The sequence below is a fragment of the Agelaius phoeniceus genome, chromosome 23 (genome assembly GCF_051311805.1).
Source record: "Agelaius phoeniceus isolate bAgePho1 chromosome 23, bAgePho1.hap1, whole genome shotgun sequence".
Lineage (NCBI taxonomy): Eukaryota > Metazoa > Chordata > Aves > Passeriformes > Icteridae > Agelaius > Agelaius phoeniceus.
Window position 1 is genome coordinate 7474337 of NC_135287.1, and position 25250 is coordinate 7499586.

Here is a 25250-nt window from a genome sequence, read left to right on the forward strand (position 1 = left end):
TGAGCAGCTGCCAGCTGGGAGAGCTGCAGGCACTGAGCTGGGATCTCCCCCCAGGTTCAGCAGAACCCAGAGCTGTGGCTCTGTGTGTGTGTGTGGCCACAGCTCAGCCTCAGGATGCTCTCCTGCCCCTCTGGAGGGTGCCAGAGCCCTTTCCTGAGCTGCCCTGGGTGTGCAGATCCTCCTCACACACTGAACTGCCTGTGCCAAGGCCTGTCCTTCCTCCTCCTCCTCCTCCTCCTCCCTGAGAGCCCTGATCTTGATCCTTCCCCATCTCTGCCCCACTTCCCAGTGGTGGCTACAGCAGCACTGAAATGCCACCTTGGAAAGGCTTGCAGGAGATGGAGTAAAAAAGGAAAGTACCTGAGGGGCTTTGCTTTTTGCTGATGAAGCTTTTCAGCTTCCTCCTCCTCCTTCTGCCTCATCTCCTCCTGGAATTGCTGGGTTTTCTCCTCCTTTGCTTGAAATAAATGTATTTCCTCTTGCTCCAGCTCTGTCTCCACCTCCTTGACTATTTCCTCCAGGGATTCATCATGAGGCTGGCTCAAGGACTGCTCCATTTCCCTCTCAGGTTGCCTACCAAAGACAAAAAGCTCCTTTGGCAAAAGGGTGGCAGAAACCAGAGTAACATAAAAGGAACAGGAACCTCCTCCACAGAGCACCAACTCCAAACCAACGATCTCAGAGCCACCTACTCCAAAAGCTTCGCTGCTGACCTCAGGGGGTCACTGCTGGATGCTCTGGGTGACTGCAGAGAATCTCCAGCTGATAACTGAACCCAGCCCCAGCTGCACTCCAGACACAAATAACTCCGATTTTGGCCCACCAGAGCTCACCTTGAGAGGTCAATAAAATCTGGCCTGAGGAAAAGCCCTGGCCAGGCTGCCAGGCACAGGAGCAGATGCCATCAGGACCTGCTCCCAGCCCAGGGACTGGTGCTTCTCATGGACCAGGTATCCTTCTGCAATTGCAGCCTAAAGTGTGCTGGGAATTTGCCAGCTCCAGGCAACAGAAAACCCTCAGCACTCCAAAAATTCAAACCCAATCTGGTCCTGATTAAGTATTTTTTTCAGAGAGACAGCAGCAAAAATACAAGCTAAAGGGAAAGGAGGGGAAAATTGAGATTAATCTAGGAAGAAAGATGTTTGTTCTTTGCTCGTGAAGGCTGGGGCAGGAAGGTCTCACCACGCTGTGAGACTGGCAGGGCAAGGCAGAGGAGCCAGGGAAATAACAGCCCCAGCTCCTCAGGCTCCAGTCAGGAGAGAAAAGGTCATTCCTGCAGCCATTAGCAAAGAGAGCAAGGCAGAGCAGAGTGCTGGGGCTCTGGAACAATCCCCCTTCACCACCTGCTGCAGGTGAGCTTTACCAGGCTGCTCTGCAGAGCAATGCAGCCCCTTCCACCTGGTTATCACCGTGCTCCTCTGCCCCAGCTTGTGCTCCAAAGGAGCCCCAGCACACACACACACACATGTACACAGCTCCTGGGAGAACAGAGCTCCTTCCCCACCACGCTGTCCCCAGAGACGCTGCAGCTGCTGCTGTGCCACTGGCAGGGATGCAGAGTCAGCAGCTCACAGCCCCTGAGCTGCACAGAACAGCAGCCAGGGCAGCAGCTCAGCTCTAACCCCACTATTTCAATGCTCCCAAGGTGCCCAGTGGCTGTAAATGGGGGGGATTTGTGGGGTTTTGCCCTTTTTTTGCCCAGCTCAGCCGCACTCAGCAGGTTCTGGGTGGGAGTTCCTCAGGGAGGGAGAATGACACAGTGACACCTGCACGGGAAAGGCTTTCCCAAAGACAAAGCAGCAGCTCCCCTCATCCCAGGGAGCCCTGAGCCACAGCCCCCAGGGCTGAGCTGCTGCCCTGGCCCTGCCCAGGCTGCTCACCTGGCACTGTGGCAGGGGCACAGCTGCTGGCATGGGCACACAGCCCCATTGTGCCACCAACCCCAGATGCAGCCACCCCGGGGACAGGGGGACAGGGGGACAGGAGCAGTCACAGCCACACAGCAGGCACTGAGCCAGGCACTGAGCCAGGCACTGCCACCAAGCCCTTACACGTTCTGTGGGCCAGGAAGCTCCTCAGGATCCACCAGGCTGGCCAGGGCTCCCTCCTGCTGCTGCACAGCCTCCTCCCCACGGGGACTTCCTAACCCCCAGGGCTCCAGGGGTGTCTCAGCAGCACTGGGATCCCTCTCACTGGGCAGCACAAAAGAGGGGACAGAAGATGAGGTGAGCTCAGGGCAGGGTGAAGGGGCTGCTGCAGGTGGGCAAGGATGTGCAGGTGACACGGGTGACACAGCCATGCCTGCCAACAGGACCCGCCTGGGGCTGCCAATGCCACAGGGAAGCTCCACACCATTCCCAGCGCCTCATTTTGGGCATTTTGGGCAGCTGAGGAGATGGTGGGCACCAGCTCAGAGTGCTGGACCCCTCCCCTGGGTTATCCCACTCTCTCCAGGCCCTTGGAGAACGTGCCCAAGGTGTGCCAGCCCTGCAGCCATACTCACACTGCTGTCCCAGTCAAAGATGGGAGGGTTGGCAGGCAGGCTTGTGTCAGAAGCACAGGGAGGAGAGGCAGGGCAAGCACGAGCAGCTCCACAGGCAGAGAGAGAGAGAGAGAGAGGGGATGCTCACTGGGAAGCAGGAACCAAGTGATAAGGAGACAATTCCTGCAGGCAGAACACGTTTTTGGAGACCCTCACACCAACAGCTCCTCCAAGAATAAGGCTGCAAATCCCACAGAGCAGTCATTAGGATGGACTGCAGCTTCCTCTCACGGCTTTTCCTGGCACAGGCAGCAGCTCCTTGGTTCCCAGGGCCCTGGAGAAGGTGTGACTCTGCTGGAGGCCAAGGGCTTTGACACCACTCATCTGGAAATGCCAGGCTGGGCTCTCCAAGCAGGAGGAGCTCAAGGGAGCAGCATTCCAACTGCTCCAAAGAAATCCCCACAAGGAGGCTGGGAACAGCTGCCCCAGACAGCCCGGGAAGGGCTCTGGGACAACAGCTGGTGACCTGTCCACGTCCCAGGACACAGAAATGCTCACACCTGCCCAAGGCCACCTCTGTGGAAGGCAGAGAACTGTTCCCATCACAGCTGGGCCCTCCTGGCATCAGGAACAGACACCTGAGAGCTTCAGCCACAGGCTCAGCCCAGCAGGACCAGTGAGGTGGCACCAGGCAGGGGCCAGAGGCCACATCAGCAGCCAGCACAGGGCAGCACCAGCTCAGACCATCCTGGCAAGAGCAGGGGGAGCTGTGGGGGAGGCAGAGGCCAGAGCCCAGCTGGGGCAGCCCCAGGGAAAGGACAGGCTGGCACTTCCACTGCCCACCCAGCCAGAAGCTGCTGAGAAAGGGAGAAGGAGGCAGCAGGAGCAGAGAGGCTCAGTGGGAAAGCCCCTGAGAGAGGCTGCAGCACAGGGAGAGCTGTGCAGGGCACACCTGGGCAGGCTGCAGGGCACACCTGGGCAGGCTGCAGGGCACACCTGGGCAGGCTGCAGCACAGGGCACACCTGGGCAGGCTGCAGGGAGCACAGCAGGGAGGGCAAGGCAGGGAGGGCAGCAGGAGCTGGAGCTGCCCAGGCCTCCCCTGTGCCTCTGGTTGTGCCATACCTCTCAGCAGCTTCTGCTCCTTTCCTCTGCTCTTCCTCTGCGCTGGCTTTGCTTTGGTCTTCCTCCTCTTCCCCCAGCTCCTGGGCCTGCAGGTAAAAGCAAACAGGGTGGAGTTTGTGGCTCCCTCAGCATCAGAGACCTCAGAGGAGTTCTGCTGAGTGTCCATGGAATCAGCTGGGCCACGTGGCACCCACAGGCTGTTCCAGAGTGCTGGAGGTGCCAGGCTCCTCTCCTGAGGGTACCCAAGGGTCTCCAACCATCCCAGAAGCACAAGGGAGGCCTGGGAGCTTTCTCAGGATAAAGGATGAACTCCCTGCCAGCACTAAGGACTTGGGACACAGGTTTGGCTTTTCTTTCCTGAAGGTCATTTTACAACCCCAAGTCCCACTGAACCCCCTGGAAAGCACAGGAGAGAAATCACCCAAAACAGAAATGTCACCCACACAGAGTGCTGTGGCAGTGAAGCACAGGATGCATTGTCTGGCACCAAAAACCACATCAGGACTCAGTCCTGTCTCCCACCTGGGCTCCAGGGTGTGAGGGGCTGCACAGAGTCACCAGTCCAGGCATTTCTGACTCCAGGGTACATCAGCAACCCAGCCCCCCTGGCAGCACATGAGCATTCAGATGGCTCATTTATGGCATAGTAAACACCAGAAATATGAATAGAAAATATCTGAAACTGTCAGCTGCTCCTTCCCCCTCCTGCAGCTCCCAGATCCCTCTGTCCCTGCAGCAGCAGGGACACCTGAGGAGGGCAAGGACTTCCCTCCTCACCTGTCAGCCCCAGGGGAAGCAGGGAGGGCCCATTCCCAGGGTTTTGGGGACCCCAGCAGGTGAGCTCAGCCCCGGCTGTGCGTGGAGCAGGGCCAAGGCAGGGCGGAATTAACGCCGCAGTAATTAATGCAAATGTGCAGCAGAGCAAACGGCAGAAGGATTCCCTGCAAGTGCTGTCACCTCCCATCACATCAGCCTGGGCAGGGCCCCCACCCAGCCCCTCCTGGCCCTGGAACTGATGGCTGCAGTTCCCCAGGACCGAGGGGCTCAGCAAACCTTTCCTGGCTCCAAATGGGCTCTGTCAGTGCACCCTGCAACAGGCAGGAGCCAGAACAATGGGGCAGGAACCATCCTGGAGAGAGGGGAGCTGCTCACAGAGAGCTGCTCTGAGCCTGGGGCTCCTGACTGGGAACTGCTCACAGGGAGCCCCTCTGAGCCCCTGCACAGGGATCCTGACTGGGAACTGCTCTGAGCCATGCACAGGGATCCTGATTGGGAACTGTTCACAGGGAACTGCTCTGAGCCATGCACAGGGATCCTGATTGGGAACTGTTCACAGGGAACTGCTCTGAGCCATGCACAGGGATCCTGATTGGGAATTGCTCTGAGCCCCTGCACAGGGATCCTGATTGGGAACTGCTCCCAGAGAACTGCTCTGAGCCCCTGCACAGGGATCCTGATTGGGAACTGCTCACAGGGAACTGCTCTGAGCCATGTACAGGGATCCTGACTGGGAACTGCTCACAGGGAACTGCTCTGAGCCATGCACAGGGATCCTGATTGGGAATTGCTCTGAGCCCCTGCACAGGGATCCTGATTGGGAACTGCTCACAGGGAACTGCTCTGAGCCATGCACAGGGATCCTACAGGGGAACTGCTCACAGGGAACTGCTCTGAGCCCCTGCACAGGGATCCTGACTGGGAACTGCTCCCAGGGAACTGCTCTGAGCCATGCACAGGGATCCTACAGGGGAGCTGCTCACAGAGAGCTGCTCTGAGCCCTGGGGCTCCTGACTGGGAACTGCTCACAGGGAGCCCCTCTGAGCCCCTGCACAGGGATCCTGACTGGGAACTGCTCTGAGCCATGCACAGGGATCCTGATTGGGAACTGTTCACAGGGAACTGCTCTGAGCCATGCACAGGGATCCTGACTGGGAACTGCTCCCAGAGAACCCCTGTGAGCCCTGGGGCTCCTGCTGCCCTCCCTGTGATTCCCTCCCTTGCAATCACAGGCTGCAGGAACCTCTGGACGCCTTGGGAAGGTGAGGACAGCCCCCATCTGCAGGGCACGAGGGCAGATTTGAAGCCCTGCCTGTGGAATCACCGGATCCTTGCCCCTCCTGCTGCCCAGGGTCCCTGCAGCCCCAGCAGCTCAGTGTTCTGCCCAGCTGCATCCCCGGGGGACACTTCCCATGCTCCAGACACAGAACCAGCAGTGTGAACACAGGGCTGACAGATCCTGGGCCACCTCCTCCCCGTGCACAGCCCAGGCCCCTCGGGAGCATCTCACATCAGCTCACATCACGCTGCAAGGTGCCAGCACTGAGCACCAGGGACAGCTCTGCCTTTTCCCTGAGGGTCTGGCACTGCCCAGGCTGCCCAGGGAATGCCAGAGCCCCGAGGCTGCCAGGGCACTCTCACAGGGCACACGGTGGGGTCTGGGCTGCCTCTGTGGGGCCACGAGTTTGACTTTGATGGTGTCTGTGGGCTCCTTCCAGCTCAGGACATTCTGTGGCTCCACAGTTCTGCATCTTGAACCTCCAGTCTGGGGAAGGGAAAGGGGAAAGGGAAAGGGGAAAAGGGAACAGGGAAAAGGGAAAAGGGAGAGGGAAAGGGAGAGGAAAAGGGAAAGGGAAATAGGAACAGGGAAAAGGGAACAGGGAAAAGGAGGAAACAGGGAAAAACAGGGGGAAGGAGCAGCCTCCCCTCTCCCAGGTCCAGCAGGACACATCCCACAGAGCCTCTGCAGCCACCACAGCTCCTGCCAAAACTCACCAACGAACCCCCTCCCATTCTGTGCTCACAGAGCTGCCAGAGGTGCCTTTTATTTTTATTTTTTTTTTTTTTAACAGGATATTTTGCCAATGAATTCAAAGCAAGGCAAGCCCCTCACGGGGAAGCAGGCACATTCCTCCAGCCCAGCCTCTGAGCACAGACACAAAAGAGCAGCTGCAGTTCTGCAGGGAGCTCCATTTCACACCCAGCTCTCCCCAAGCAGGGCTGTAACAAACCCACGGTGGCTGCTCCAAGCAGCATTTGCATGCACAGAGCCTGTGCAGGGAGGAGGAGAGGGCCAGCACAGCAGGCATTTGTTTTGTCTTCCCTCCACATCTGACTGTGCTCATCATTAGGCACAAGAGGACAGGTGCACTCTGCACACACAGCCCTGCAGACAGGACTGCTCCTCTCTGCTGGACAGAGGGGACTTTGCCACTCAGGGGCTCTCCTCCAGAGCAGCTGATGTGCTCCCAATCAGGGCAAGGCTGAGGAAGCCCAGCTGCATCCTCAGCTACAGAGACAGGGCTGGGAGGGCTCCAGAGGAACGTGGGGCCGAGCAAACCGGCTCAGAGCCATGCTGAGGAGACAAGGATGGAGCAGAGATCACAGCAATCTGCAGGCAGAGCTGCCTGGGCAGTGCTGCGTGCCAGGCTGGCACAGACATGTGCACACACGTTCACTCCATGTGCCACAGACCCGCTGAAAGGAGCCCCTTTCCCCCCTGCATTAAAGCAGGCAAGGCAACCAAATGCTTAAAAATAAGCTTCCCTCCACCAAAATCTGTCAGAGGGAGTTAACCTCCTTTTCTACCCATTGATTCCAAATCCTTCCCATCTGCTTAGGAGAAAGAAAAGGACAAATACACTCACAAAAGAAGAAAGGAGAGCAGACTCTGCTCCCTCCATTCCCCCAGGAAAAGCCATTTATTTATTGGCTCTCCTGCTGGGGCAGGGACAGCAGCCAGGGCAGCTGCCTGTGCACACCCCTCCAGCCACCCCTGCTCAGGGGCTTGTGCTCCTTGTGTTCCTGCACCTCCTCCCTGAAGATCAAACCATGCACTGCGGGTGCTGCTGGGACCCCTCACACACCGAGCCCTGCCCAGCTCTGCAGGGCCCTCACTGGCAGAGCCCCCCTGATCCCCCACACAGCTCTGACCTTGCTCCTGGCGCTGTCCAGGTCAGGAGACACAGTCCCCACACCCAGCACCTCCTGGGACAGCTGGCTCTTGGAGCCCAAGCCCTGAAAGAGAAAGCAGAAAGGATCAGTCTGTGATGAGCGAGCAGAGATCCTGACACCAATATCCCAGCACAGCTCAGAACCCCCCTCAGCACCCCCTGACAGCAGCTCAGCAGCATTTCCCTCCCTGTGGGACCAAGGGACACCAGTGCCACTCAGGGAGGGCACTGTCACCCCCCAGTGCCACCAACCAACCTCGGCAGGAGGGGGTGGCACAAGGAACACCCAAAGGGGGCACTGTCACAGGCATCTTTCATGGAAAATCCTTTCCTTGGGATTTTTTTCCTCCTGAGAAGCTGAGAGGCCTCAGGAGCAAAATGCAACCAATGGTTATCTGCTGCTGTGGAATGCAACAGGTGCATCTGGGATTGGGCTCATGTGGATGTTTCTGATTAATGGCCAATCACAGCCCAGCTGGCTCGGACAGAGTCTGAGGCACAAGCCTTTGTTATGATTCCTTCTTTTTCTATTCTTAGCCAGCCTTCTGATGAAATTCTTTCTTCTATTCTTTTAGTATAGTTTTAACATAATAACTATCATAAAATAATAAATCAAGCCTTGTGAAACATGGAGTCAGATCCTGGTCTCTCCCCTCACCCTGGGACCCCTGTGAGCACGGGCACAGGGCACATCTTCCCAGCCCCTCTGTGCTACTGCTGCACATTTCCAGGGATTTCTCTGCACATTTCCAGGGATTTCTCTGCACATTTCCAGGGATCTCTGTGCTCACAGCCAGCCCCCCAAGGTGTTCCCCCTTTGGGACAACCGCCCTGTGCAGCCTGAGGGCCCTGCACACACGAGGCAGAGCCCCTGGCCACACAGGCTGGTGCCACACAGGCAATAATGACATTTTCTGCCATTTGCTGCCCCTGCTCCCACTGGCAGATGGCAGTGGCAGCTTCCTGTGGAGCTGCAGAGATGCTGATGGGCATCTGCCCCCAGCCCAGGGCTGCTCTCCCCTCCAGACTGGGGTGTCCAGCCAGGCACAGCCCCCTCAGCACAACCCCTACTCCGTTATTTTCCTTCCTGCAATCACCCAAGCAGGCTCCCAGCTCTGTGTGAGCTATTTCTGCAGGGACAGCACCTCAGCCCAGCCCCAGGAGCCACGAGGGCCAGGGGGGCACTGCTGACCTGTGCCACACTCAGCTGGGAGGGCACTGCAGAGCTGGGCACTGACCATGCCAGGGGAAGCTGATGCCCACACCCAGGGGAAAAGGAGCAAAAGGAGGAAAAGGAGGGAAAAAAAGGAGAAAAAGGAGTTTTTGGTGACTCACCACAGGCTGAAGCACCTCATGGTCGGAGCTCTTGGAGACTGGCAGGTCCTGCTCACAGCCACTGAGCCCAGATGCCTTTGAAAGCTGAGAGGAAAAACCCATCACAGCCTGCACAGGTCCCACCCCTGCAGCTTCACCTGGGCACTGCCAGCCTGGCAGCTGCTGCTGCTGCCAACACAAATCTGGCCTGTCCCAGGGAAGAAAAGGTGACTGGACATCATGGGGAAGACAGCAAGGATGGGTGTGACCCACAGGACAGGGATGGGTGTGACCCACAGGACAGGGATGGGTGTGACCCACAGGACAGGGATGGGTGTGACCCACAGGACAAGCACAAAGCACCACAAGGGCAGGAGGGCAGGCTGGGCAAAGGGCAGAGAGGTGCTCCTTGGACACCCCTGATAAAGGGCACTTGCTTCCTCTCCATCTGCAAGGATCTGTGCAGCTCTCAGAGCTCCCAGCCCACCACGCAGCACAGCGCTGGAGCCATAAAAGCACTTTAAAATTCCACTTTGCTGTGCCTAAGTGCAGCGAGGGCCCCTGCATTCCCAGCCATTTGCAGCTGCAGGGAACTGCTCGATGGGAGCACCCTGTGGCCCTGCTGACCTCAGCAGAACAGCTCAGGTGCACAGAGCCCACGGATGAGCTTGGGAAAGCAGCACCCTCAGCTCTTCAGGGCACAGAGCCTTTTCCAGGCTCAGATTTGCAGTTCATCATTTCTTACAGACACTACGCATCAGTGAACTTGAGAAATGATCAGAACCAGCAGGAAGGCGGCCAGATTGCAGAGAGATCGTCCATCAGAGCCTGAGCTCTGGCTGGGATCCTGCTCTGGAGCGTGGGCACGGGCGGGCAGCGCGGCTCTGGCAGCCCAGCTGTGGGCAGGCAGCGTGTGTGACACAGCCCCAGCCCTGCTCCTGCAGCTCTGCTCAACACTGGGAGGGCTGGGAGCTTCTGTGCTCCCAGAATCTGTGCTCCCAGCTCCAGAACCAGCTCCAGAGCCAGCCCTGGGCTCTGTCCCACTCCCTCCCAGCTCTCAGCTCGTGCGGAGCCGCGAGCGCAGCTCTGAGCAAGCTGAGAGAAACAACAGCAGGAGAGAAACAAAGCAGCACAGGCAGCTGGGCTCGGTGTGAGCTTCATTGTCAGCCCTGCTGGCCCAGCACAGGCACTGGGAGCTGGGGCTGCTCCTCCTCCAGCCTCAGAACACGGCCAGGGCATTGTGGGCAGCAATGCTGTGTGCAGGAGGGAAGGATTGCCCTGCTCAGTCCTGAAGGTGCCCAGCTGGGGATTCAGAGCACTTGTGACCCCCAGGAATGACTGCCCTGCTGACCAGGAAAGGTTTGGGCTGGCTGCACAGAAAAGCAGACAGTGCTCCACGAGCTGGCCTGAGGCAGGGCCTGACGAGACGATGGGAACAGCCAACACCAAAAGCACACGGGCAGGACTCTTACTTTGCCATCATCCAGCCTGTCCTCTGACACTGAATCTGCTGCTGCTTCTTCCCTCTCTTCCTGCAGGACCTTTTCTGCACAGGACAGGGTGTCAGCAGTGGCAGCCAGGCTGGCTGGCTGATCTGTGCCTTCCACAGGCAGAGGAGCAGCTCGGGGCTGCCCGGCAGAGCTGGGCACCTCCAGCCCTGCTGAGCTCCTTTCCCCCTCAGACAGAGGCAGCTCCTCAGCTGCAGAGGCGTCTCCTTGCACCCCAGCATCTTCTCTGTGCACTGCCTGGTCGCCAGCAGGCTCCTGCTGCTCTGCCTGGGCACACAGGCTGCTGCCAGGCTCCCCAGAGAGGGGCTGAGCTGCAGACAGAGGGCACGCAGCTCCAGAGTCCAGGGAACAACACTCTGCCACCTCTTCAGGGTGCCTCGATTCTAAGGATTCCTTCTAGGCAGCAAGTCAAACACAATTACAGACCCAATATTCTCTCTGGGGGATGCAGGAGTGAGGATCAGCACAGGCTCTCCTACAGCAAGCAGCACAATCACAAATCTTTGGGTGACTCCAAGACCTGTTTGACTTCTTTCCACACAGTCCCATTCCAAGGCAAGGGACTCCACTGACATAACCTCACTCATTTCTTGGGCTCTGACTTCTTTTGATCTGTTGTTTTTTTTATTCACAGGGTCTCAGTGGGTGAGAGTGGCTGTGGAAGGCCACCAGCCCCTGTGAGCACCCACGTGCCCACTGCAGGCCCGTTTATGCTCCCACATTGGATCTGCCTGGTGAGAGGTGGAAATTTGTAAGAGACCACGACAGGACATTTCACTCCTGCCTGACATTTCAAGCAGAGGAGAGCAGGCAGGATCTCCATCCCACCTTCCAGAGGGACAGACTGGAGGGTGGGCACTGACTGATGCAGCACTCAGAGCTCAGAAAGAGCTTGTGACTAACACAGGAGGCTGAGAGATGGGGGGAAAAACAACCCCAAATTAAAGCTTAGTCAGTCACCCAAAGGTTCCACTGCCTCTCCCAGCAGAGGGGAGGCCACAGCACTGCCCAAGGAGAGGGGAATAGCCAGGGGAAGGCTCCCTCATCAGCATCAGCATGCAAACAGAGCTGCTGGCACGTCCCACTTCCTCACTGTTTTATTAATGCCACGGTGCCTTGTCAAACATTGCCTGCCTCCTGTGCACGCCGTGTTCTGTACACTGAGCGCATATTTTAGCTGTGTATTTTTATCAGAGTGCCTCTGGAATGCTCTCAGCTCCCAGGCCAGGGCTGCAGCACTGCTGGAGCGTGTTCTGAGTGTGTCACTGCTCTGCCACACCTCCCCGGGGCTGGGAGAGCATCCAGCAGGATGGAGAGGACAGAGGAGCCCAACTCCAGGCACTTCCCAAAAATCCTGCAGCTCTGGGGCTCAGCTGCAATGCCCTGGCACTGGCAGCAGAGCCCCAGGGTCACCAAGCAGCCACACCAGGCTCCCTGGGCACAGCAGGACCCAGAGAAAGGTGGGCACAGGGAAGTTCTTTAGCCACCCTCCTTTAGTGCTTCCCCTTTTACGGGGATTAGGGTGGCTGGAAAGTTTTGCTCCTTTTGCACAACTTGCTCCAGGGTTCTCCTGAGGACATCCCACCAGGGGACCTGGCAGTGTCCAGGATATCCCAAATGAGGCCAAACAGGGCCCTGATGCCTGAACACAGGATCACACACACCCCAAAATGGATCAGCACACCAGCAATGGTGTGCACACAAAAGGGCTTCTCCCCAGGCAGGTTCACCTGAGCTACTGAAATATCCCAGAATAATCTCTTTGGCTGGCAGAATCCTGTTTGAATGGCAATAACAGGCAATCCTTTTGTTAGCCTCACACCTTGATGATCACAAATGCAGATCTGCAGAAGAGGGACCCGTGGCAGTCAGACCCACAGGAGGAGGAGGAGGAAGAGGAGGAGGGAGGCTTTTCCTCCTGCAGCAACAGACTGGAGATTTTCTCTGGATTTCAGAGCTGGACAAATGAGCTGGGTTATAACTGGCTTTGGGTGATCTTTTCACAAGCTGTAACATTCCACCCACCCCAAGTGGCACTAGCTGATGGGAAATCCCTGCCTATCAAATCACTGCTCCCAGTGAGCAGCACCAAACTTTAACCAGCACCAGAAACAAGCCAAGCAGCTGCAGACACCACAACACCACAACACCAGCAGCTGCCTAGTGCATGCAAAGCCTGGGTGGCACCGTGCAAGCAGCCAGGGATGCCAGGGAGCCACTGTCACCTCTCCCAGGCTGGCAGCTTCCTCCTCAGGGCTCCGGTGGGGCTGGGCAGCAGCAGCAGCAGCACCAGCTGGGGAAGGGCTGCCACGCTCCTCCTTGCTGCTCTCCTAGTTGGGGGGACACAGCCACTTGCAGGATTCCCCAGAGCACCTTCCCAGGCTGGGGGATTTGCCCACCCAGGACAGGTCAGCACCCAGCACCCGCAGCCCTGGAGCACAAAGGGATCAGAGGCCCAGATTCCCAAACACCGAGCTGTGGGATGCCTCACTGCTGCTCTTCTGCTGGCCAGCTCCATGAACTCACTGCTCCTGCTCTGAGCTCCCTGGGAGCCCTGTCTGATGCTGCCTCTGCTCCACCCAACATCCTGGCTCAGCAAGTCACTAAAACCTCCTATTTCCTTCAAATACAGGCATCCAACAATGACCACGGGCTACATGAAGCAGTTTTTTCATTATTTCACCCATTTCTGCTTAGATTTCCCCCTTGGGACTTGCTACACAAACCCTTGTCTGCTGCTTTGCAAGGGAGCTGGAGAGAGGCTGCTCCTAGGAATGCTTTTCTACTGCCATCTCATGGAGCTACAGAGGAATTCTATTTTCCAGTCGGGCACTGCTGTCTAATCAGGACTAGGCTGTCACCCATCTGGGTTAACAGCCTGGCTGTTGGGCAGCAATTGCCATTCCATAATGGATTCCCAGAGCCCCATCCCCACGGCACTGAAATGCCAAGGCAGCTCTTTGTTCCTGCAGACATTAACATTTCAGTGAGGAACAGGGCCCCCACAGGCTGCTGTTGTCTGCAGATGAGAGAGTCAGGGCTCTCTTTGTCACATCCACTTTAGCATAAGCCTTTGCAGATCCTGCCCAGCACCCTGAATAGGTTCTCCAGCAAAGTACTTTACAGCTTAATTTTCCTGCGCTGTGAAAAGGATAAGGAAAATACTCCAAAACACTTTAAAAGAAATTAATTTGCCTTTCAGATACTGGAACAGGATTTTCAAAGCGGTGAAAAAGGATTAATGTCAGCACAAACAGTCGGGCCAAATCACCAGAGCTGCTTACAACGCACTTCCCATTGTGCCCTTGTCATCCTAAGCCTGATCCCAGCTAAGGAAGCGCAGGGAAAGCACAGCCCCAGCTCAAGGCCTTGGCTGCACTGCCTGCTCTGAGCCTCAGCCACGGGATTTAGCAGCAGGCTGGGAAGAAAGAAGAGCAGGTTTTGTGTTGGCACAGAGCAGGGGCCACGTGCAGCCCCCGTGAGGGTCCCTGTGGAACCCAGGGACAGCAGCAGAGCATTCCCAAAGGACGCTCCCCTGTGTCCTCCCCAGTGCCAGCACTGCCAAGGAGCCTTCCTCCCCACCCCTGATGAACAGAGAGCAGAATGGAGGTGCCTCTTCCTCACCGAGCCTTCCTCCACACCCCTGATGAACAGAGAGCACAATGGAGGTGCCTCTTCCTCACTGAGCCTTCCTCCCCACCCCTGATGAACAGAGAGCACAATGGAGGTGCCTCTTCCTCACTGAGCCTTCCTCCCCACTCCTGATGAACAGAGAGCACAATGGAGGTGCCTCTTCCTCACTGAGCCTTCCTCCCCACCCCTGATGAACAGAGAGCAGAATGGAGGTGCCTCTTCCTCACTGAGCCTTCCTCCCCACCCCTGATGAACAGAGAGCAGAATGGAGGTGCCTCTTCCTCACTGAGCCTTCCTCCCCACTCCTGATGAACAGAGAGCACAATGGAGGTGCCTCTTCCTCACCGAGCCTTCCTCCACACCAAGTGCAGCAGCACCTCTGACCCCAGAGCCTTTTCCTGCTGCCCCCTGGAAAAGCAGATTTCCCCCTTGCCAGCTCCACCTACCTGCCTTTATTTTCCCTGTCTGAGATGAAGCAGAGCTCCAGCCTGGGCAAAGACGTCTCCTCAATCCCAGCTCCCAAACCACAGCCACCCCAAGCACAAATGTCCCTTCAATGCCCACCCCACTGTCCTCTGTGGGCCACACCTGGCTTCCCCCAGCCCTGCTGCTGAGCCTTCCTCTCCTTCCCTCTGTTCCTCTCACAGGAAACTCGTCCCTCTGGCACTATCCCTGCACCCTCATCCCCTGGCAGTGCCTCCCCTGCCCAGCCCAGCACCGTGGTCTCACCTCAAAGTCAAAGCTGCCTGCCAGGGCTTCAACATCCAGGTACACGTTTCTTAACAGCCTTGAGGTCCCATGGAAACTCTGAAGGATAAAAAAACAAACAAATAAATGGCCAAAATTGAGTTCTGACCTGTGCAATGCCACAGGAGGGTTCCCCAGCAGTGAAATTGGGCAGCAGAGCCGTGGCAATGCACCTACAGCCAACTCCTCTTGGAATGACACCATGGCAGATGCTCACTAAAAGGGATTCCTTATGAAAATAGGACCAGATGATTTTGGGGACCAAGCAGCAGAAAGAAAGGAGAGCACAAATGACAGCCCAGGGGCAAACGGAACAGGGGAGCACCAGGAGGCTCCAGCACTCTGCCCACAGCCAGGGCACACAAATACCTCATTTTCACTGTCTTCATCTTCATTCCTCCATTTCTCTGGCACTGCCACGTCCAAGGAACTTTTCTCTTCACAGATCAAATCCAGCAGGTTCCTGGTGTGCCTGGTGGCCTTTGGGACCTCTGCAGGCTGTGAAGGCCAGGAGCCAGGGAAGTGAGGGGTCAGACACAGGAAAGGGGAGACACAGACCCACTGAGACACTGAGCTGCTGCGTTCTGGCAGTTTCCTACCGCTAAACATCTCTGTTTATTTCTGAAGGTGGTTATGTCTATGTTTTGCACACATTTTGCTTTGGCTTCCTTTAAAGGGTCAATTTCTCACCATTTAACAAGTTCTATTGACCCTCAGGCCGCTTTCTAGGAATAAATAAACAAAGCATTCCACATGGTTGTAAACCTTACACTCAGCGGGACAATAGCTCTTTTCATTTTATTCTCAAATAGAAGAGTGAAAACAGTTTATTAAATTGCATTATCTGCATTGTTTGCCATGCTTCATTTGGACACCAAATTCTACTAAAACTCAACACACTTTTTTCCTCTTCAATATTTATTGAAACAATTCTTTCAATCTGCCAAAGACAGCAGAAGAAAGCTCACCACTAATTTAGCACTAGAAATAGAAGAAAAGAAATAGCTTTTCAACATACAACAGTGCTTCCAAAGTGAGAGAAGATGGCAAATCCTGTCATTTAAGTGTCCCCACGCCTGTGGCCCTGTGCAGTGTGCTCCCAGGGCACATTCCCAGGGGACAGGGAGCCTCACCAGCGTTCCTTCCTTGGGGGTGAGGCTGGAGTCCACCACGTTGGCCAGGTCCAGGCTCAGGGCCCCACGGAGGGCGACGGAGGAAGGTGGGGTGAGGCCACGGAGAGGAGAGAGGCTGCCCAGGGCAGGCTGGATGGGGGCCAGCTGGGAGCCTGGGGGCTGCAGGAGCACAGGGAGGTCACAGCACAGCTCCCACCCCTGAGCCTGGGACGGGACAAGGAGCTCCCCTGGGCAAACAGGGGCTGTGGGACCAGCCCTGAGCTCCCCTGGGCAAACAGGGGCTGTGGGACCAGCCCTGAGCTCCCCTGGGCAAACAGGGGCTGTGGGACCAGCCCTGAGCTGCCCTGGGCAAACAGGGGCTGTGGGACCAGCCCTGCTCAGAGACCCCACACCCAGCACACGGGACAGGGCAGGAAATGGGGGTTGGGTCACTCACACTCTGCTTTCAGAATCCTCAGTGGGTCCTGGCTACTCCCCTCCCTCCCAGACACACCAAGAGTGGGTGTTTACTGCAGAGTGTCTCACAGCCAAAATCAAAGGTGATTCTGTACCCGGTGTTCCCATCCCAGCTGATTCACTGCCCATCACCCAGGTGTGGGGTCACAAAGCACTTTGTGTCCCTGTCATCCTCTGCCCAGCCCTCCCCAAAGCACTGCAGGCAGATCCTACTCACAGGGAGCTGTTTCAGGAGCTGCTTCTCCTTCTTGTCCTTCTTCTTCTCTTTCTTCTCCTTCTTGTCCTTCTTGTCCTTCTTCTCTTTCTTCTCCTTCTTTTCCTTCTTCAGGCTGCCCCGTGCCAGCAGCTTCTCCCTCTCCCTGATGACCAGCTGCTTGTAGTGCTCATCACAGGGGTGCTCCCACGTGGAGAGGCCACTCTCAAAGTTGAAGAAATAGATGTCACCCCCTGCAATATCCTGGCTGCAGGGCAAAAACAGCAGGGAAAGGTGAAAGAGCACAAATTAAAAATACAGTTGCACAGGCCAGAACACCCCTGCTGATGGTGGGAGCACCTGAAGCTCAGGGAAGAGGAGTGTGATGTGTCCAGGAGGCCACAAATGTCCCAGTGTGGGAAGCAGCTCTCCCAGGATGCTCCTACCCAGCTTCCCAAACCCTTCCTCCCCTTCTGCTGCCCCAAAAAGCCTTGAGCTCCTGATACCCCACCAAAGCCAGTCCTCTGCCAGCTGGAGCCGTTCCCCTTGTCCTGTCACTGGGAATGCCCAGCACAGCTGCTGCCAGAGCTCTCACCAGGCCTTCCACTCGGGGGGCATTGGGGTCACCAGGCACTCCCTGGCCAGCCACAGCAGCTCCGACTCCTTGTCGGGGTCAATCCCGATTGTTGGTGCAAAATCCCGGATTTCTGGGGAAACAGAGAGCAATCTGTGAGCTTGGTCCCCCCAGCAGAGCCACCCTCCTCAGGTGAAGCTGTGGGCACACTGGGAAATCCCGAGGCAAAGCCAGCAGCAGAGTCCTGTGTGCCTGTGGAGCCAGGCTGGGGACAGGGGCAGTGACATTCAGCTCTGCCTCCGCTGAAATCCCCCTCTGTGTTCTGCCCTCTCCAGCCACGCCAGAAACCAACCCCTGTGTTCTGGACACACCTGGAAGTGACCTGAGTGCCCGAACCCCCCCTCCCAGCCCCTGGGAAGAGGGGCTCACTCACCCTGCTCCTTAGGAACGTAGGACTCATTGTAGTCTTCTTCCAGAATGAGCTGGTCCCCGATGCGCACGGCTCCTGCCATGGGTGCCACACCTGGCATGGGGAGGAACCACACAGAGTCACAGCTGCCCTCAGGAAAGGCAATTCCTCAGCCCCAGCACATGGCAGAGCCCTTCTGCTGCAGCACACACAGCAAAACTCAACCAAAGAGCCTCCACACACACTTCCACGGGCTGTGGAAACGGAGAGCAGAGCTGAACTGGAACAAAGGTATAACCACATCCCCCAGGCCTCACAGCTCCTACAGGAAAGGTGCTTCAGGCACTTTCTGAGCAGGTACAAAATAAGCTGAAATGAGACAAGGAAGGAAGAGAAAGCAAGCACCTTTCCCAAAGCATTGCTTTGTGATTTAACTCCCAGAGCACACCACAGCTGGGCCCTTCCAGCCCATCCAGCACGGTTCCCACAGCTGGAATTCACCCAGCTCACCCCAAACACCCTCACCTGCGGCTCTGTGTGGCCACATTTGGCCAGCACAAGCACTGTGGGACCACAACTGCTGCTCAAACACACAATTGAATGCCAAGGTCAAACATTCCAGCCTAACCCCCCCAAATTCTCAGTGCAAAAAGCATTCCTGTGCTTTCCTTGTGAGACCCAAGGGGTTGTGGTACCTGCCAGGTACCCTCAGTGACAGCAGCCAGAGCAGGATCAGCACCTGTGACACGGCCAGCACTGCCCTCTCCACCTCCCTGCGTCCTCAGCCCACTCTGTATTTATAACTCTTATGTAAAGTAAGTCTTAGAGGCAGCCACTAACTAATCCTGGCACTCCCAGCTGATGATATCCTCAGGAGATCCAAACCACACCAGCAGCACTGAGCTCCCACCACTGCCCCTCCCAAACATCCCCACTCTGAGCGTTTGGGTGTGGGCACCTCGCTCAAGGCCTTCTGTTCTTATTTTCCTCTCCCAAAACTATCTCAGCCCCGTCTCCCATCCCTGGTGTTGGCACCGGGGGATGAATGATGGGCTCACTCCTCTCTTGGAGAATTTGCCTTGCCACATATGGGGGGGACCTCGGTGCGACCTTTCAGTGCTTGAGGGGCAGCTGTAATAGATGGGGACAAGGGGGAACGGCTTTAAACTAAAAGAGGAGGATTTAGGTGAGATCTGGGGAGGGAATTCTTTCTGGTGAGGGAGGGGAGACCCTGGCACAGGGTGCCCAGAGAAGCTGCGGCAGCCCCATCCCTGGAAGTGCTCAAGGCCAGGTTGGATGGGGGGGCTTGGAGCGAGCTGTGGTAGTGGAAGGCCCATGCCCATGGCATGGGGGTGGAACAGGATGATTTTCAGGTCCGTTCCAACCCAAAAAACCGTTCTATAGCCCTGTGCAAACAGAACCGAAGCCTCAGTACAGCCGCCGCCGCGCCAGCCTGGAGCCATGGAAAAAGCGCGGCGAGCAAGGAGAACAAACAGCTTTGGTTGATAGGGTATTTGAAAAAGTAGGGGGAAAAAAGCCATTTTCGCCCGTATCACGACAGCACCCACGCGACACTCGCACAGCCCGGAGCCCGCGTGCGGCGGGAGGCCGGAACCGCGCGGCGCGGGGCCGCTCCCCGCAGCCCCCGCTCACCGAGGGGACCCTCCCGGGGCCCGGGCCCGGCTCCCCGCCGCTGTGGGGCCCCTCCCCGCCCGCCGCTCACCGTGCCGCGGGCCCCGTCCGCCGCCCCGCGGGTGCCGCCGGTTGCCGGGAGCGCGGGAGCCGCCGCGGCCGCTGCCCCGGGGCCCGCCCCCTCCCCGCCATTGGCCGGCGGGGCGATGCGCGCCACCCCATTGGCCGCCGGGGAGGCGGGACGCATGGCGTCACCGCGGCGGGGCCGCCGAGGGCTGCGGTTGCCATGGCGACGCGTGGGTACCGCCCGCGGCCCGGCCCGGTCCGTCCCGGCGCGTCCCGGTGTGTCCCGGCGGGGCGGGACGGGGCAGCGGGACGGGCACGGGCAGGGGGACCGGCCAAGGGCCGCGGCACCGGGCAGGGCCGGGGCGGGTCTCTCGGCGAGCGCTTCCGCCGGCGGGCGGGCTTTCCGGGGCGGGTCCGTGCGCGCCGCCATGCCCGCCGCCGCCGCGCCGCCCGCCCGCCCCGGCGCGGCCGCCCCGCCGAGGCGCGGGGCGCTGCGGGCCCGCTGACCGCGTCCCCCGAGGGCTCCCCGCGGCCATGGCGCCCGCCTGGCCCTGGCTGCTGCTGTGGCTGGGCGTCCTGCGCGCCCTCCCGGCCCCGCCGCGCATCCGGCTGCCGCTGCGGGGCGGCGCGGCCCCGCCGTCGGGGCTCCGGCAGCGCCGGGCGCCGCTGGACGCCGAGCCCGACAGCGCCGGCAGCTTCGTGGACATGATCGACAACCTGCGGGGCAAGTCCGGGCAGGGCTACTACGTGGAGATGACGGTGGGCAGCCCCCCGCAGAAGGTGAGGTGGGAGGGGATCCCCGCATCTCTCGCATCCCCCGCATCTCCCCCATCCCCTGCATTCCCCGCACCCCGGGGGCTGCGGGTGCCCCTCCGGGCCGGTGCGGGGCTGCGGGGCGCAGGGCAGAGGCGCTGCGGGTGCCACCATGGCTCCGCGTGCCTCTCGCCGCACGGCCCGGGCAGCATTCCTGCTTCTCATCGCTCCGGCGATGCTTTTCCTGCTGCCTTTCGGCTAAAACTGGCCGCAGGGCCCCGCCGAAGGTGACCCCAGCGCTCCCGGGGCTGTCCGGGCACTCCGGGCGCGGTGGCCGGTGCTGCGTGTGCCTCTACGTGCGGGCGAACCAGGCTGCATCGCTCCATCCCTCCCTTCCCGCTCCATCCCTCCTCCCTCCGTGCCTCCCTCCCCGCTCCCGAGCCGAGGATGCCGCTGGAGCTGCGCGGGCTGTGGGCGGCAGGCGGGTGGGATGTGGCTGCGCAGCCCCGTGCCCGCCTGGAGCGGGCACATGCGGGCACGGAGGAGCCCACGGCCGAGCCGGGCTTGGCAGCTCCTCCCAGCACAGCCCCGGGCGCAGCTGCTGCCTGGCTCTGCCTGCTGCTCCCGGCCGCGGAAATTCTCCAGAAATCCTCCCGAGCTCGGCTTTCCCGGGGACCTCGTGATGGTTTTCGCTGTGCAGGAGTTGGGGCAGCGTGGGGAGACAAAGTGCAGGAAAATGGGATGGAAAGGGAGCCGGCAGAGCAGGCGTTGGTGCGTCACCAGGCTCTGATCCTGCTCCATCTTTTTGTCAGCATCCCTCACATGCTGCCCAGCTCGTGTGGCACTGTGTGCCCGCCTGCTGGGGACAGGGTGAATGCTGAGGGCCAGGTGCCAGTCACACAGCACAGGACAACCAGCTCCTCCCCTCTTTTATGGATGAGATCGGGGAGGTTCCCACTGCTAAATCCTTTTGTGCCCATCCTGATCCCCGTTGTCACCAGCAACAAGTCTAGCCCAGGGGTCCAGCTCAGTGATCAAGGCTCCAGGTTCCTTCAAGCACAGGGCCACATTCCTTTATGCCTGCCGTCACTTTTTGGGTGCTGCCAGAACAGCCAGCACCCACACAGGCTCTGAAATAAAGGCTGGCTTTCCCCACGAGCTGGCTGTGCTCTGCATGCGTGGTGGGAGAGAGAAACAGGAGCAAGATGTGGACGGAGGAACGATACCACTGCCTTGGAAATTGCATCTCTGGGAGCACTATTGTGTTGTCCCTGTGTGCCTGGGATATATTGCCTGGCAGGGTGTGTTTAGGAGGAAAAATAAAGGGAGGAGATTATTTCTAAAATCTGGTTTTAAATGTGATTTCATCATCTCCTGCCTGCCACGTGTCGCAGCTGCCAGATAATTTCCGTGCGAACCACCTGTTCCAGGCACCCGCGCGTTCCGGAGCCAGCCACCCTTTGGGCAGCATCTCCCAGCCTTGGATTGCTTCCAAATGCAACCGTGGTGCCTCTGTGTGTGTGTGTGTGTGTGTGTGTGTGTGTGTGCTGGAGCAGAATCCCTCCAGGCATTGCAATGGAATGAGAGGATTCCTATGAAAGAGTTGGGCTGTGCCTCTGCAGGAAATTGGGAGCCTGCTTGCCCCGGGGTGGGTGCATCCTTCCCAAAGGCTCTCACGAGGCAGGGAGATGGTGATCCATCTCCTCACCTTTCCTTTCACCTTCCCGATGCTGACAAGGAAGTTTCTGTATCCCCTTGTGCTTTAATTTTGGTTCTGAGCTGTGCTGTGCTGCCAAGTCACCGTCAGCAGCTGATTGCTCACACATTCCATGTGCCCAAGCATGTTGGTTTCCCTGGCTCCCCAGAACGGGCTGATTCATAAACACACAGGGGAGAGGGGTGAGCCGAGCAGCAGGAGCTGGTGTTTTGGGACAGATGGCCCAGGATTGGTGCCCCAGGAGCAGCACACAGCTCTAGGGGCATGTGTGGCACAGAGCCAGTGCTGCTGCTGAGGTGCCTGGAGGGGCTGTCACTTCCAGGGACAGGTTTCAGGCAGTGCAGGGACTGCCACACATGTCTTGGCCTCCCCAGTTCACGTGCCATGTCCTGGCCTGAATGGATGGCTGGGCTGAGTCTCAAGGATCTGGGTCCTCTCCACGTGGGTCCTGTGCGTGACCCCTTGAGCAGGATGGAGCCTGTGAGTTTAAAAGCCCTCCCTGCCTTCTCTCCCTGCAGCGTCAGCTCAGCAGGTCCTTCTCCAGGGAAACCAGTCTCCTCTGGGTGCCCTGGGGATTGCAGATGAGCTGTGTGGAGCAGGTGGCCCCTAATGGCACAGAGCTGGGAGCAGCCCTGGGAATGCAGGTGCCGGGTTGCCAGGCTGTGTGGTGGGTACTGGGGGGTTGAACGTGCTGCTCTGGTCTTTACCCACGGCCTGAAACGTTCCCCTTGGCAGGGAGGTGGAGCTGGGGCACTCAGGACATGCCAGCCCTGTCAGGGAGAGCACTGGGCAGCTGCAGCCGGTGCTGCTGCGATTAACACAAGCGCATTAACCTCCTTCCTCTGCCTCTGACTGCACAGATTAGGGGCCAGAGCCCTGGAGCTGCTGCCCGGGGTGCTGCTGTGAAGCAGCTCCTGGGTCTGGGGCCAGGGCTTACCCCGAGTTCTGCTGCCCAGCACTGCCAGGAGGCTCAGACAGCCCCAGTCCCACCCGGGCTGTCCCACCAGGGCTGTCCCCCCCGGCCATCCCACCTCTCTCCTCACCAGGGCCTCAGGGTCAGCTGAGGGCAGGGTCAGGCTGGCCCACTCCTGCCCTGCCAGTGGATGTTTGCCAAGCATGGTAATCCTGCCCAGGCAGGAATGAATCAGGAGCAGGGCTCAGCATATGGGTGGTGATTAGCGGGCACAGGGACCCACGGGGGCTGCCCACCAGCAGTGCCAGCAAATCTGCTTTCCTGGCAGGGGGAGCCTGTGCACCCTGTGTTGTGCTGCTGCTCTCCGGCCCCAAGACACCTGCCAAGTGCTTCCTGAGTCCTGCCTGTGCATTTGGGGGCTGAGGCCGAGCGAGGAGCTCGTGCTCTGTTTGCACAGTGCAGGATGGTGTTTGCTCTTTGTGCAACTCCCTGATGTCGCTGCCTCCTGCTCCACCTCCTCCTTCTCTCCGGGCACAACAAAAGGGGGTCCCACTGCACTCATGAGCCTTCCTGTCTTTCTTCCTTCTCCAGCTGAATATCCTGGTGGACACAGGGAGCAGTAACTTCGCTGTGGGAGCTGCACCACACCCCTTCCTCCGGAGATACTACCAGCGGCAGCTGTGAGTATTCTGGGGGCACACAGGGCACAGCTTCTCAGGCACACTGCTTCTCCTTGCTGCAGGTCTGGCCAGACCCTGCCAGGTACGGCCTCTGGAATGGCTGGGTGCACACAAACCCTGCTGGTCTGACTCGTCCCTTTGCTGCAGGTCCAGCACCTACCGTGACCTGCGGAAGGGGGTGTACGTGCCCTACACCCAGGGCAAGTGGGAAGGGGAGCTGGGCACTGACCTTGTCACCATCCCCCATGGCCCCAACGTCACTGTCAGAGCCAACATCGCTGCCATCACGGAGTCTGACAAATTCTTCATCAACGGCTCCAACTGGGAAGGGATCCTGGGGCTGGCATATGCCGAGATTGCCCGGGTGAGTCTTGGCTGACAGTCCTGGATGTCAGCACCAAAACGCTTCAGTTGCCTTTATCCTTGTCCCTGTTTGTCCCCTGGGGCACAGCAGTGCTGCTGAGGGGAGCTCCCATGGGTGCAGAGAGCTCCTGGAGAAGGGACAGCACTGACACATCCCTGTCCTGCCTCTGCTTTCTCCTCCCACCAGCCCGACGACAGCCTGGAGCCCTTCTTTGACTCCCTGGTGAAGCAGACACGGGTGCCCAACATCTTCTCCCTGCAGCTGTGCGGGACAGGCTTCTCTCCCAACGAGACAGAGGCCGTGGCCTCGGTGGGAGGCAGCATGGTGAGCCCTCCACAGGTGGCTGGGGGGTTCCTCTGTGGCACTGCCAGCGCGTGGTGGCAGCGCCGTCCTGTCTGCCCTGCAGATCATCGGTGGCATCGACCGCTCGCTGTACGTGGGTGACATCTGGTACACCCCCATCCGCAAGGAGTGGTACTATGAGGTCATCATCGTCAAGCTGGAGGTCAACGGGCAGGACCTGAACATGGACTGCAAGGAGGTGAGTGGGCAGTGGTGGGACCTGCCCCACGGGCACTGGAGGCACCCAGCATTGGTCAGGGAAGTGGGCTGGGGTCCTGCACCTGGGTCACTCGTCCTCTTCTGCCCCCCCAGTACAACTACGACAAGAGCATTGTGGACAGCGGGACCACCAACCTCAGGCTGCCAAAGAAGGTGTTTGAGGCTGCAGTGAAATCCATCAAAACAGCATCTTCGGTGAGTGGAACCCATCCCTTCCCCACAGACATGGGCTAGGGGCTGTGGGCAGTGCGGCTGCCCCTCACCAGCCTGGCATCTCTGCTGCCTGCCCAGCTTGGCCCCGCTCACCTTCCCTTTCCCTCTGGTAGACGGAGAAGTTCCCAGACGGCTTCTGGCTGGGGGAGCAGCTGGTTTGCTGGCAGGTGGGCACCACCCCCTGGCACATCTTCCCGGTCCTGTCCCTCTACCTGATGGGGGAGGCCACCAACCAGTCCTTCCGGATCACCATCCTGCCCCAGGTGAGTGCTGGGCTGGCCAGACCCGGGCTGGAGAGGGCAGGGCAGGCAGGGCCACGCTGGATGGACACAGCTGCCTCCCGTGCCCCCTTCCCTGAGCGCTCCTCTCGCCCTGCAGCAATACCTGCGCCCGGTGGAGGACGTGGCCACCTCTCAGGACGACTGCTACAAGTTTGCCATCTCCCAGTCCTCCACGGGCACCGTCATGGGCGCCGTGATCATGGAGGGTTTCTACGTGGTGTTCGACCGTGCCCGCAAGCGCATTGGCTTCGCCGTCAGCGCCTGCCACGGTGAGCTGGGCCCGCGGGGAGGGCATGGAGCGGAGTGGGTGTGTGTCACAGGCATCTTCTGTGAAAAATCCTGTCCTTGGGGTTCTTCCTCCTGAGAAGCTGAGCGGCCTCAGGAACAAAATGTAAACAATGGTTATCTGCTGCTGTGGAATGCAACAGGTGCATCTGGGATTGGTCTCGTGTGGTTGTTTCTAATTAATGGCCAATCACAGCCCAGCTGGCTCGGAGTCTCTGTCCGAGACAGAAGCCTTTGTTATCATTCTTTCTTTTGTTATTCTT

At 58.7% G+C, this 25250-nt stretch overlaps 2 protein-coding genes across 15 annotated transcripts in view; one reads left to right on the forward strand and one right to left on the reverse strand.

Moving 5' to 3' along the window:
• Positions 1–19564, reverse strand: part of CEP164 (centrosomal protein 164) — a 31793-nt gene extending 12229 nt beyond the window's left edge. For 2 of the 7 annotated variants that reach the window (XM_077189897.1, XM_077189896.1), the window contains exons 1-15: positions 19246–19564; positions 17547–17636; positions 17135–17246; positions 16564–16807; positions 15891–16049; positions 15127–15255; positions 14740–14817; positions 12603–12707; positions 10342–10773; positions 8891–8974; positions 7536–7619; positions 3606–3691; positions 2631–2723; positions 2052–2192; positions 361–573 (exon numbers count right to left, since the gene is read on the reverse strand). In XM_077189897.1, the coding sequence (XP_077046012.1) occupies positions 361–573; positions 2052–2192; positions 2631–2723; positions 3606–3691; positions 7536–7619; positions 8891–8974; positions 10342–10773; positions 12603–12707; positions 14740–14817; positions 15127–15255; positions 15891–16049; positions 16564–16807; positions 17135–17246; positions 17547–17625 (2039 nt within the window). In that variant the 5' untranslated portion in view covers positions 17626–17636; positions 19246–19564. The remainder of the gene's footprint in view (positions 1–360; positions 574–2051; positions 2193–2630; positions 2724–3605; positions 3692–7535; positions 7620–8890; positions 8975–10341; positions 10774–12602; positions 12708–14739; positions 14818–15126; positions 15256–15890; positions 16050–16563; positions 16808–17134; positions 17247–17546; positions 17637–19245) is intronic. The other 5 variants (XM_077189898.1, XM_077189899.1, XM_077189900.1 and 2 more) reach the window with 5 other exon arrangements.
• Positions 19565–19635: 71 nt separating this feature from the next.
• BACE1 (beta-secretase 1) overlaps positions 19636–25250 on the forward strand; it is a 30078-nt gene continuing 24463 nt past the window's right edge. For all 8 annotated transcript variants that reach the window (XM_077189914.1, XM_077189909.1, XM_077189907.1 and 5 more), the window contains exons 1-8: positions 19636–20000; positions 23195–23283; positions 23431–23647; positions 23834–23971; positions 24054–24188; positions 24302–24403; positions 24535–24684; positions 24800–24971. In XM_077189914.1, coding sequence (XP_077046029.1) covers positions 19755–20000; positions 23195–23283; positions 23431–23647; positions 23834–23971; positions 24054–24188; positions 24302–24403; positions 24535–24684; positions 24800–24971 — 1249 coding nt within the window. In that variant the 5' untranslated portion in view covers positions 19636–19754. The remainder of the gene's footprint in view (positions 20001–23194; positions 23284–23430; positions 23648–23833; positions 23972–24053; positions 24189–24301; positions 24404–24534; positions 24685–24799; positions 24972–25250) is intronic.